The sequence below is a fragment of the Mauremys reevesii genome, linkage group 2 (genome assembly GCF_016161935.1).
Source record: "Mauremys reevesii isolate NIE-2019 linkage group 2, ASM1616193v1, whole genome shotgun sequence".
Lineage (NCBI taxonomy): Eukaryota > Metazoa > Chordata > Testudines > Geoemydidae > Mauremys > Mauremys reevesii.
The window spans coordinates 270,854,334-270,868,029 of record NC_052624.1 but is presented as its reverse complement, the minus strand read 5'-3'; the positions used below and the strand labels follow the sequence as shown (position 1 = coordinate 270,868,029).

Below are 13,696 nucleotides of genomic sequence, written 5' to 3'. Positions count from 1 at the left end.
CCTCTAGAATGGTGGCCAAAGCATGAAGCGGCAGATGAATGTTTAGCATAATTGGCACATAAATACCTTGCAACGCCTGTTTGAACCTGATTCCAGGCTAGATGTGTGTCCTCACAGAATTCCTTCCTAAGCTCCTGACTTTTCTTTTGGAAAAGAAAATATATAAAGGTAGGAGCCTTCTTCCATGACTTCATCTGGACATAGGTCAGAAAGAACTGGTAATTCATGTTACACAGTTGCATGGTAAACGGTATGTCCTGATGAACCCCATATTGCAGTTCACAATCATGGGGTACTATACCCATAGGTGTGCCCAGTCCTCTAGTTGTGGTTGCCTTCACCACTAAGCTCTCACATGGAGATGGAGGCATAAGCTTCACTTTTTCCTCAATTGCCTTTGAGACTATGACAGCTGTGTGAAGGCTCTATCATGATTTCCTCTATTACCTAGTAAAAAATAGGCTGCAAAGTCACAGCAACCCAACTGAACAGAGGTTCGATGACGAGATACTTTCAATTTAGAGCTTTTCAGGTTTCTGAACTAATTTATGCTCAAAAAATCAAAAAAAATGACAGCATCTGTAAACAACCTGGAAAGACATCACCTTCCTTAGGGAGTTATTGTCTTGTTGTTCCTCAGTAGAAGTATTTGATGTCCAAATGCTCCAGATCATCTGAATTCAAACAGTAGCCCATAGCAAAAAGATTCAGCATACCTAAACTCAAGTCGCTGGAATCATGTAGGGAATGGGGGAGCCTGAAGCATCTTAAGCACTTCCTGAAGTTCCAACACTGGCTGATTCAAGAGGTCCAGGGAATGCAAACATTGACGCTCCAAGGTACCAGCTTAAAGAATGAATGTGACTGAACATGGAAGAGCTGCCAGGCACCAACAATCAGTGGCATCTGAATGACAAGACACGCACCAAATCACCATGGGAATCTATCAAAGCACTCAAGTGAAAGGTTTCAACAATCATACCACACCTGACTGGAAGATACCCAATGAGGAACTGTTTGGATCTAAACAAAAGCTGGAGCTATGGCCAATAAGGCAGGCCACTCACTGACCAAAGTCAAGAAGGAACTCACTAGAACATTTGAAAGGCAGTATTTATTCTCTGCACAGTATGACATGTAATGACCAGTAGGGGCATGGCTTGTTCACCACACCTCTTCTGCCCTCAAGAATCAAAACCCTCACAACTAGGGAGTTCCATTAACCTCACACTAAGGATCCGAGATGAAGTGTGGGTCCCACAAAGATGGAATTATTGAGAAAATGAGGTCTTATTAGTTTGGAGATTTTAAAAATATCTAGTTGACTGAAGAAAGGTTTCCTTAATTAGCTTGTATTTCACTACTTCATAGGTTTTAGTGACACTTTTTAAAGAGAGAAAGAAAATAAAGCAGAGCTCTGTAATTATTTTATGGTGCCTCCTTGGGAATTTACAGAATTTAACAATTGTGTGGTACTGCTGGGTACAATTTTATTACTCTGCAAGTCTTGATCTATTCAATGTTTAATACTCCTGTGATGTATGCTCTCAGTTCCAAACTTCTGACTAACACAGATCAGGTGGCTAACGCTTTCCATTTGTGACTTCACAGCATCTCCACAAAAATACACTTCACTACACACATTCATTACCCAATCTTTCAAGCTCTTGGGTTTCCGGGCTTTCTGGCCACACTTTTGTTTTGCTCTTCAAAACCACAATTCCTCTGGCATTCAACCCCCCTCTCACTCTTATTTAACAGCTTAAAAAGAAATTTTTAAATGATTGTTCCAAACATTAGATGGACACGTTTTTTTAATTCAGTCAATAGCAAAAATTATTCGGTATATAAAAATGAACGGTAAAGAATCAAGCAATATTATTCACCGAACTCTCAAATGTCTGCAAAGATCAACTACAATGAGATTTTTTTTCCAGGTAAATATATATACACACAATTAAACCAAGAGAAATTTTCAGCAGTTTCAGGTGGGTAAAACCTAGTTTTTTATACTGCTATCATATTCACAGTATTCCAGCACCTAGGGAAACACAGGTCTCCAAAATAACAAACATTTTTATCTTAATTTTGATCACCCTGATTCAATTTATCATCAGAGGCAGGGGAAGTCTGCTATTTGAATTTGGCTTGCAGGAAATCAACATCTATCACTGAAATCTCCATATTCCCTGTCACTATCATAGCCTGCCTTTCTGACAGATACTGTTCAACGTTGGGCATGTATAAATCGCATCTTACTTCCCACCAGAATTCTAGAATAGACAATTTCTGCCATCATGCTGTCATCTGATAAAGTTTTAAAATGAATAATGATGTAGGTCTAAGTCAAACATAAAAGTGAATAATTTGTAGCAAAGAAAAATGGTCTACACTGAAAATCTTTAATGTTGGGAACAAACAGAATGCTGGGAATAATTAAGAAAGGGATAGATAATAGGCCAGAAAATATCATGTTGCCTCTATATAAATCCATGGCACATCCTCATCTTGAATACTGTGTGCAGATGTGGCCGCCCCATCTCAAAAAAGGTATATTGGAATTGGAAAAGGTTCAGAAAAGGGCAACAAGAATGATTAGGGGTATGGAACGGCTTCCGTATGAGGAGAGATTAATAAGACTGGGACTTTTCAGCTTCGAAAAGAGATGACTAAAGGGAAATATGATTTAGGTCTATAAAATGATGATTACTATAGAGAAAGTAGATAAGGAAGTGCTGTTTACTACTTCTCATAACACAAGAACTAGGGGTCACCAAATGAAATTAATAGGAAGCAGGTTTAAAACAAATGAAAGGAAGTATTTCTTCACACAATGTACAGTCAACCTGTGGAACTCCTTGCCAAAGGATGTTGTGAAGGCCAAAACCATAACAGGTTTAAAAAAAAAAACCACTCGATAAATTCATGGAGATAGGACCATCAATGGCTATTAGCCAGGATGGGCAGGAATGGTGTCCCTAGCCTGTTTGCCAGAAGCTGGGAAATGAGCAACAGGGGATGGATCACTTGATGATTATCTGTTCTATTCATTCCCTCTAGGGCACCTGGGACTGGCTAGTCAGAAGACAGGATATTGGGCTAGATGGACCTTTGGTCTGACCCAGTAGGGCCAGTCTTATGTTTTTCAATCAAAAAAATAAAAGTAACTGCTCAGCACATACACAGTGCCACCCTTGTGAAGTAAAGCCTCCAAGTCTCAGTAAAACAGTAAAAGCTTTCTAAAGGTGCATCTTCTGAGCTTTTAAAAACGTGGGTAGTACTTGCCAATGCATTTGTCACCTGCCATAAAACTCATGATCATCATCTCTGGGATAAAGATATGGGGATTAATACAAAGATACAACATACATTATTTTATCATCTTAGTCTTATCAGTCCCAAACGCTACTCCTTTCACAAACCACAAGTAAGAAATTCAGAAAGTTATTGTTTCACAAAGACAAGTTGTTGACAGAAGTTAGTGTCTCTGACCTTGCTTTATTAAAGTAAGCTAGGCAAGCAATAACCAAACTGGAGTAGGATACACAGTATTGCTTTAAGATGTACACCTCCAAGACTGATTGGTCCAAAATTAGATTTTCCATCACAGCCTCCTTAACGCCAATAAAAAGAAGTTGTATGTTTTTCTTACCCTTGTTCACTTAATATAGAAAGCACTATCACACTATAAATAGTAATGACAGGGGCCCCAACTTTAAGATGGCTTTTTCATAACTCATGTCAGGAAAATCGGATTATATTTAGTTCTGAGAGAGTAATACTCTCTTGAGTACCATGGTCTCTCAAGACTGAAGGTTGCCTACTATTACGCTGAGTGTAATGCAACATTTTGGGGCAATTACACCCAATGAAAGACTCAGAATGCTTGCTCCTAAATCCCTAATAGGCTGACGTTACAAGCAGCTTTAATTTTCTACCCTCTGATACACTCCCCATCCCGCAATCTTGTACCATATCACACATATCGCCTCTTTTACTAAAGCTATCTCTACACTACAAATATTAAACTAGCCAGGCTACACATTCATCTGATGCAGTTGCAATAAAAATGGTTGAGCTACATCCATCCAGCAGCTTTTTCCACATCAAAACCAAGTGTCAAACTTGTTTATATATACACACCGACCACCAACACTGACTTCACGGTTTTTACCAGTGCATTCTGCAAAGTCAGCATACATATAGAGCAATACCAATAACATGTGAGGCAACGTACCCTTGGGATGTATGGGACACAGAGCTAGGAGGAGAGAGGACCACTCAGTCTGGTGATACAGACATGAGGTGCTGTGCAGATGGCATCCTCTAAACAGATCTGACCTGATTACAGGACAACTTTGTGAGAGCCTATACTACTGGATGGGAAACATTAACATCCAGAGCTACTGTTCAACAAATATAATAGGAAAACACCGCATTTGGAAGCAACTAATGTCACTAACAAGTTAAAAACCTGGTAAAACTGTTCGGGTGTACAAGGGGCCTTAGACCAGACTTGCACTTGAGATACAGCCATACAAGAAAACCTGGTTACAACATGGTTATTCCTTGTTACAAAAATGTCAACAGTAGACGAGATCTTATCCATGTTTTCTAACCAAGATCTTACCTGTGTTTCACAACCTGGCTAAATCTAAAAGTTTCTCTGGAAACTAAACATTTTAAAGGTTTATCTTTTTATGAATCAGTTAACTTCCAGTCTATTTTGTATATTGGAACACTGTTTTGGTTAGGGAACAATCTAGGTATAGCTGTGTCAGAAAACCAGAAGTGTATCTGTAGCATTCAAATGCTTAAGTGCAGTCTCAGCAACAAACATTTACTCATTTCATATTATTAATTTTTCACATATTAATTTTCCCCACATACAAGCAGCTTGCTCCCCATACACTTTATACTTTCCAAAATCAGTAGAGGAAACCTAATAAGAGACTAGATCCATCTCTGCTTGACATTAATAAAATAAACGCTAGGGTCAAGATTTTCAAAAATAACTAATGATTTTGGCACCTAGCTTGAGACAAATTAAGATCGCAGTTCAGCAAGATGCTTAAAGTTAGGCATATGTTTAAGTATCTGAGTAGTTTATGCTTGAAGTTAGGGATGTAATTAAGGAAAAAGAGAGGGACATAAGTGACTTGATGAATTTGGACCTTAGTGTGTCTCAATTGGAGCACCCAAAAAATTGAGGCACAAACCACTAGTCACTTTTGAAGACCTTGGCCTAAACTTTTACTTTCAAGTTTCAAAGAATATCCATGCAAACCTTTTCTAATTGTATACAATATTTGACACAGTTACTACATAGCTAAAGATACAAAGGAACCATTTTTTCATCACTAACAGATGAGTATATGGTGATGATTTACATAAAAACTACCATACTGGTCACATCAATGGTCCATCTAGCCCAGCAGCCTGTCTCCAACAGTGGCCAGTACTGGCACTTAAGTGTGAGTGTACAGAACAGGGCAGTTTGAGTGATCCACTCCTTCTCCCCTCCCCAGCTACTAGCAGTCAGTGGCAGTCCCCAAGCATTGCGCTGTACCCCCGACCATCTTGGCTAGTAGCCATTGATGGACCTATCCTCCTTGAACTTATCTAGTTCTTATCTAAATTGTATCCAGTTATACTTCTGGTCATCACAATACCCCATGGAAATGAGTTCCACAAGTTAATTGTGTGTTGTGTGGATAAAAAAAATACTCTGTCTTGTTTGTATTAAACCTGCTGCCTATTAATTTAATTGGGTGACAAAGAATGCCTGTTAGCATTAACAATTACCTTCATAGAACAAGCTGACATCAGCAAGGTGAAAATTTTAATAATGTTTTAGGAGGAAAAGTATCAATTTATGAGGGAAAATATATGAATTAACTTACATTTGAGGCTGTTCAATCTATGACAATGTACAGGAATACATTTTTAGTCTGATTTACAATTACATTTTGAGAACTGATCTTTTAATCAGTATTTATGCTGGGATGAAATATGAAGTTCTTTACACTTGATTATAATGTGTTTTCATACATAATGCAAGATTTGAGGTCTACCTACAATTTTTACTTTCGAGTGCTTTGGTTTTCTAAAGTGATTGGTAAACTATGCTATTATACAGCAATCTTAACTAGTTTTGGAATTAATGTTTTAAGAATACTTTTTCTTCTATAGATAAATTAAGACATTATTTAAACTGTTTTTTAAAAAAGTCAAATGGACAAGACAGATTATTAATTTTTTTTTAAAAAGGAGTAAACTGTGCAGTCTAAATTAATAAGGACTTGCAAATCCCACCCTCACGCAAGCCCCAATCCAGCAAAGCACTCAATATTCAGCATGTGCTTAAACAATTCGCTGGATCAGGGCCTAAAAGCACACATACACACATTCACTACATAGCTAAATTATTCAGACAGACTAGTTAGATGAGGAGGGCTCTGAGTTATTACAGAGAATTCTTTCCCAGGTTTCTGTCGGGCACGTCTTGCCCACATGCTCAGGATCTAACTGATCACCATATTTGGGGTTGGGAAGGAATTCTGCCAATTTGACCTGAGGGAGAGACCCTGGGAGTTTTTTGCCTTCCTCTGCAGCATGGGACACAGGACACTTCCATGTTTCAACTAGTGTAAATGGTGAATTCTACATAACTTTAAGTCTTTAAACCATGATTTGAGGACTTTAGTAACTTAGTCTATAATGCTGGTAAAAAGTGATAACTGACTTAGGCCATATCTACACTACCACTTATGTTGGCAATACTTACTTTGCTCAGAGATGTGGGGGAAAAAAAAAAAAATCACACATGCCCCCAGAGCAACATAAATTTTGCCAGCATAAGTGGTGGCACGCACAACACTATGTCGGCAGGAGAGCTTCTCCCACCTACATAGCTACCGTCACTCGTGTAGGTGGCTTTATCATGTCAATGGGAGAGCTCTCTCCTGTCAGCATACAGCAGCTACACGAGCCATTTTACAGCGGCGCAGCTGCATCAGTGCTGCTATAAGCTAGCTAGTATAGACATGGCCTGAGGAGATTCAAAATCTTTCCCCTATCCAGGAATTTTCACTTTAAAACTTTCCCCGGCAGAGGATGACAACAAAAGTTTCTGTCTCCATGCTTCTTCCTCCTTTAGCTTTCATGTCAAAAGAACTGTGTCTAGTTTTCACACAAAGTAATCTTTCACTATATGTGCTCATAAAACAACTTCAAGAACTAATGACAAAAATCTACCTAGTTTTTAAATATTAAGGTTCAATTATTTTGTTGGGACTCTCATGCGACAAACTTTATACACAGACTGTAAGCACTGCAGGACTAATATGTCATATTAATAAGCAAAAAAACTGAATCAGTTAAGGTGACTACAAATCTACAAAAGGAAAATGAAAAAAGTTAAGCCACCTGTCAATACATACCCTGTACTCCTCCACTCACAAGCACACATCTTTACCATTACAACAACTGTATATCACAGAACATACATTGCAACCTTAACTCTGCCCCCTTTTTGCACAACCTGTTTACCGGATTCCTTTCCCTATCCCCAGCCACTAGGGGGATGTTTGATATATATATAGTAACATATTGGGAAAGTGTAGTTTGGTAAAGGGGTATGTAAAGAGGGATCGTTAGAGACTGACTGATGACTGGCAACCCCAAAAGGGCAGGATTAAGGCTGCTATATCATCTCTGTTCAGTAGTTCTTTCTAAGCTGCAACTAAGGTATTGCAGGACATGCCAATGTACACACAGCACCCGGTCCTACCCCCAGTGAAGTCAGTAGCAACACAACATGAGAGAGAACAGGACTGGGTCAATAATTAAATATATATCATAATAGTACTGCTTATTATGCATAAAATTCTGGTTTTATTCTTAGCTCATATTCCCACCCTTCTCTTCACTCCCCATTTGCCTGTTTCAGTCACCTGCTGTATTGTCAAATTCAAGCCCCAATTTTGCTTGCAGCCATTGACAATGAGTTCTCTTTGGACAGCAGTCTTTTTACTACGTTTCTACACAGCGCCTAACACTATGTGGCTTTAACCCTCAGCTGGCCCCCAAGTTGCTACTGTGTGAAAAATTAAACAAGAATAAAGATTAGTGACAATTCAGGTTGCACCAAAATCCATCCTACCCACTCAAACCCTTGTCTGTTCATACTTTATGCTTTCAAGTTAACAAAAGTTTCCAGCATTCCTGACCATCTTTATATTGTGTACAATGCTGTTAAAACTTCCTCCAAAAGGCATTCACTTCCATCTCCAACCCATATTAGACAGCAGTACACAACCCAACTTTATTCAGTTCACTCTGCCATGCAAAACTCAGTGACCTCAGTCTCTTGCATCAACAGTTTGACACGTCTGTCACATGCTTTTGGAACTTCTTTTGCTTTCACACTGCTGATGTTACTGTTAAGTTTTCACTTTAGAGTGCAAATTTGATGAAGTTGGGTATATATTCTTTTTGGTATCTGTTGGACACAGAAGTGAAAACCATATGGAGTTCTAGATACTAACAACATTGTAAGTAATAAGGTGGAAAGAAGCAGGAACTTTTCCCCTTATCTTATTTCCCTACTTTTAAGTTTTGAGTGCCTAGGTGTGTCCTAATGCAACCTTAACTGTCACTGAACACAGTCTTTGTTTCCTGATTATAAACAAGTATTCCTTTTCTGGGTTTTAGCCATTCTCTTCTCAATATACTTTTATATTACACTCAATACACACACAAAATCCGAATTGCAACACTACATTAAAAAAAGCAATGTTTCACAGAATTTGGCCATAATCAGGGATGGAAATTTTGTGTTGTTCAAAGGATTGCTTAATTTTTGTAAAATGCTTTGAAAATGAAAGTTAACCTTTGGTACTATATAAATAAGGGTGCACGGTCTAGTGTTTATCGCATGGGATTTGCAATCAGGAGTTCTGGGTTTTATTTCCAGCAAGACTCACTGTGCAGCCTTGACAAGCAACAGCCTTTCTGTACCTCATTTCCCTATCCAGCTGGAGACATGCTCTCATATAAGTAGGGCCAGCTCCACGCACCAGCCGACCAAGCATATGCTTGGGGTGGCACCTTGGGGCGGAGCGACACTGGAGTGTTTTTTTTGTTTGTTTGTTTGTGCTTCGGGCGGGCGGTGCTCGGGGGCGGGCCTTCAGCAGCATGGCGCTCGGAGGAGGGCGGGGGGCTTGGGCGGCGCAGCGCTCAGGAGGGGCAGGGGGCTTGGGCGGCACGGCACTCAGGAGGGGGGTTACGGCGGGGCAGCGCTCTTTTTTTTTTTGCTTGGGGCGGCAAAAAAGTTAGAGCCGGCCCTGCTCATAAGGGTGTTGTGAGCCTTTAAATACTTTGTTCCAGATTGCCAAAGTTAGGCCTGTATAATTATTCAAATTTGTATAATGTTGTGGCAATCAATGCACTAGGGTCAATTTAGCAGGTCTACTGAAGACCTACTAAATCGACCGCAGATTGCTCTCCCATCGACTTCAGTACTCCAACGGAACGAGAAGCGTAAGGTAAGTCGATGGGAGAGTTTCTCCTGTCAACCCAGTACGGTGTAGACATTGCAGTAAGATGACCTATGCTACGTCAACTCCAGCTACGTTATTCTGGTGGCTGAACTGAGAACCTTGATCTCCCGAGTCCTAGACCAGTGCTATAGCAGTACCTCATCTTCATGACACCACAAGCTAAATTTTTTTTTCTTGCATTTGGTGTTCTGCAAAGTGGCAGCCACATCTGAGGTCCAGGGAGCAAAGATCAGGTTTTTCCTTCTTCAGGGGTCAGCTCTAAACAAATAGTGCAGGCTCTTGATTATCATGTGGAACAATCAAGTGGATTTAAATGGGAAGATTGTAAAAAGAGTATGGGAAATCAGTTAGGGCTCAGACTGTTTCCAGAACATCAAATATTCAACATTTACTGTAAATTTAGATAATTTCTAAGTGTTTAAAGACTAACAAATATTGAAGTGTTAATCCGACAAAGTGGGTATTCACCCACGAAAGCTCATGCTCCAATACGTCTGTTAGTCTATAAAGTGCCACAGGACTCTTTGCTGCAATCTTTATGAAAGCAGTAGTTATGGGCACTACAGTGTACTGTCTATAGATTTAATGTTCTGGAGTTATGTTTATTTTCAAAGCATAGGACACTCATAAGGTGACAGCAAGACAATCTCCACTCTAAATATTTTTCAATTTTCTCATTATAAATCAGTTTTAATACGATTTATTAGTAGTTTAATCAGGTACTGATTTACTGTATCTTATGAAAGTGTTGCCTTTTTTAAATGAAAAATATTGCAGTAGCTACAAAACATTTGCAACAGGCTGACAAAATAAAGTAATATTCCATTAATGAAGAATTTTAATTGGGACATGCTCTTCAGATATCACAGTTGGAGGCTAGTTTGGATTTTAAATGGTTTTCCATCTTTCAAATATATTCTTTGTGGTTTATTTATGATTTCCTATACTCCCAGCAAGCCACTAGTTACCTTTTCACATGAAATTTTCTTCAGCAGGAAATGTCTGTATGATACTGCATAATTTTTTAAGGTGGCACAGCTTCAGTCACTCTCTTATCATTTTTATTTTATCCGAAGGTAGGATCATACTTGAAAGCTACACTTATGATGTGCTAAACCAACTTGACTTTAACCAAAAACCTCACATTCAGTCAGGCACAGCCTCCTCCATGCTGCTGGGCACCAGAGTACTGTGAGCAAAAGACTAGTCTCCTTTCTGTTCATTCCATTGCCACATACCATATCAGCCCCCAGGTACTGGGAAGAACAACTGCAGTGGAAGTCCTGCTCAGCCCCTGCAGCCTGGGGATGAAGCATTTTCAGTCACTCTGAAGAATGATACATGTCTGGTCAGCACATAGGGACAGAGCACGCTCAGTGCAGATGGAATCTTTTGAAACTTTAGCTGATGGTCTCTAACAAACCTCAACTGAACATGTACAAACTGATTTATTTATTTATAAAAGCAGCTTATAACTCAGCCAAATTTGGGTATATTTTCAAATTCAAATTTGGGTATATTTTCACATTCAAATTTGGGTATATTTTCAACAGGATGGAAAAAACAAGGTGACTCCCTTGCCAAATTGTGAGTTCCTCATCCAAAACACAGAGGCACTTCTCAATGAAATGGCTAAGAGAATTTAGCGTGGGTAAAACAATGCATTTTTCCTCAAAAATCATTCTGGGAAATGCTTACATTGGTTTTGTTGAAACTTGCAACCAGCTTGGAAAATTTGAACCCGAACAGTTAAAGAATTCAAAAGTTTTAAGACGCAGAAAACAGGGTCTTCTAAAGGAAAATGTGAGGCAACCTTAAGAAAAGGTACTGTTACCATTTTACCCATAATCTGGAATAAGTGAAAAAAGCCCTCTGCCCCCTAAGGACACCCACAGAGGGATCAGCCAGAATCTCAATGTGCTCCTGGTGCACATGACCAAGAGCATCTACAGCTGAGAAACACAATGAACACATGGAGGGGGTAATGCCATAACTACACCACACTTTCATACAAGCCAGTGGAACAGAGCTAACATACTCTGTTTGCCCATTGCCAAAGACCTCGAAGACCCTTCACTCTTCCACCAACTGATGTGAGTTTTGGCTGTATCTCCCAGAGGAGTTATTAAATTTGATATCAGAGGGGTAGCCGTGTTAGTCTGGATCTGTAAAAGCAGCAAAGAATCCTGTGGCACCTTATAGACTAACAGACGTTTTGCAGCATGAGCTTTCATGGGTGAATACCCACTTCGTCGGATGCAAAATTTGATGATCTTATCCTTGCTTTAAGATCTAGTTTTTCCAATTACCAGCTTCCTTCAATTCCAGCACGAGTTTAGCAGCACATAGTCTCATTAACTCCTAGAAATGAGATTACGCCATTTGAAAGCTGGAACTGAGGCACCCAATTAATTTCTATCCCTGATCATTCACAAAGTAATCCCTGGTCCCTTCCAGAAGGCAAAAAGAAAACCCAGAGGCCATTTGTCAGACAGGCCAAAAAGTTTTCAGTGCATCAATCATTAATTGCTATAAGTCATCTCAGGCCAGTTCACTCTTTTGATACTATAACATGCATATAGTCACATGGCAAACAAAGATTAAACTAATTTATCTTTCTATTTTTATGCAACAAAAATCAGAACACTAGCAAGTATAATCAGCATGAGCCTTACCCGTCCGTCCCATGATTCAGAAATCAGTTATCAAATAATGCTGGACATGAAGATCAATCAACGACTGATACGAAAACCAGTTGCAAAGTAATTTCTGTAAAGAACAATAATAGGTTTTAACAAACAGGTAAATTAATAAAATTTAGCAACACTTTTATAAAATATTCTCTGCAAAATTTTGATTTTGAATTTCAGTATGTTTTTAGCCAATAGCTTAGAAAATGAAGAAAAACCCTGTCTATCAGAGACATACATAACTTTTTAGTAGGTAATGAAAATACATAAGGGTACTAATTACATGAAATACTGAAAATGCAAAAAAATTGGAGATAGCATTAATCAGATAGCATTGCACAGCTAATTTTAGATACAGAAGTTTCCATTGCTTCTAATTTGCACAGCCTTTTTCCTAATGTAGAACATTAGAGAATCATCAATAGCTAATTAGGAACTGCAAAATCCATGTGACAAAATGAAAGTCTTCATAGGCATAATATATTCTCTGCCTATCAAAGGTCTGCCAAGACATATTTTGAATATGTACTTGTATAACCTACTAAAAGGTACAATTTTCTGGACAGAGTCCTAGTTGGACAGTTGTAATCTGTTAGTTATTTTGTACTTTGCAGATTGTTTAATTATTATCTAGTGGACTTAATTATACAACTTTATTAAAATTGTTTAATGTTTTTATGTGTACACAGATATAAAGCAAAGTGTCCTTTCAATACTTGCAATGAAATACTTTTATCCAGGAGATTTGAAAATAAAGCCGCCACTGTAGTCAATGTTCTCCTAAAGCCTTGTATATTCAATTATTTTGTCATTTTGTATATTGAACCCTGCACTGTAATTGCATAAGCAAGAGGAAAACTTGAACAACAGAGTTAGTTGTTAGGAATAGGAATAGCTCAGTGGTTTGAGCATTGGCCTGCTAAACACAGAGTTGAGAGTTCAATCCTTGAGGGGGCCATTTGGGGCAAAAAATCTGTCTGGGGATTGGTCCTGCTTTAAGCAGGGGGTTGGACTAGATGATCTTCCAACCCTGATATTCTATGATTCTATGAAACCAAAATCAATAAAAAGGTTTGTACAAGTAGATGGGTAAAAAAGTGTATTTCAAGAAAATATTAATGTAAATCAGATTAAATCCTTCTTTGTCAACTATTTCATGGAAAATTACAATCTATGTGAAGATTCCTTTTCTAGTATCCACAATCAGGGAAGTTTTGTTCTGCAGTGTTTTAGTACTACTCCATTAAATACTTCATATGAAGCACAATTTTACACAAGTAATTAATCTGAAGATTCTCTACACAAGTGAGATGTATACGCACTTTGAACAAAACCCTTGTATTAATATATTTTTTCCACTGAGTAACTCTAATTTTTATTTCAAAGGAACTCTTACTGAATGACTTTTATTTACTATCTGATCAGCATATTCATCAATACAAT

The 13,696-nt window shown here is 38.5% G+C and overlaps 1 protein-coding gene across 5 annotated transcripts in view; it reads right to left on the bottom strand.

The window, feature by feature from the left end:
- The window catches only part of EFR3A (EFR3 homolog A), a 148,388-nt gene that overhangs the window by 113,000 nt on the left and 21,692 nt on the right, over nt 1–13,696 (bottom strand). For all 5 annotated transcript variants that reach the window (XR_005594154.1, XM_039524981.1, XM_039524982.1 and 2 more), the window contains exon 3: nt 12,239–12,332. Coding sequence is in view for 1 of the 5 variants with exons in the window: in XM_039524985.1 (XP_039380919.1) it covers nt 12,239–12,251 (13 nt within the window). In the remaining 4 variants the exon portion in view is untranslated. The remainder of the gene's footprint in view (nt 1–12,238; nt 12,333–13,696) is intronic.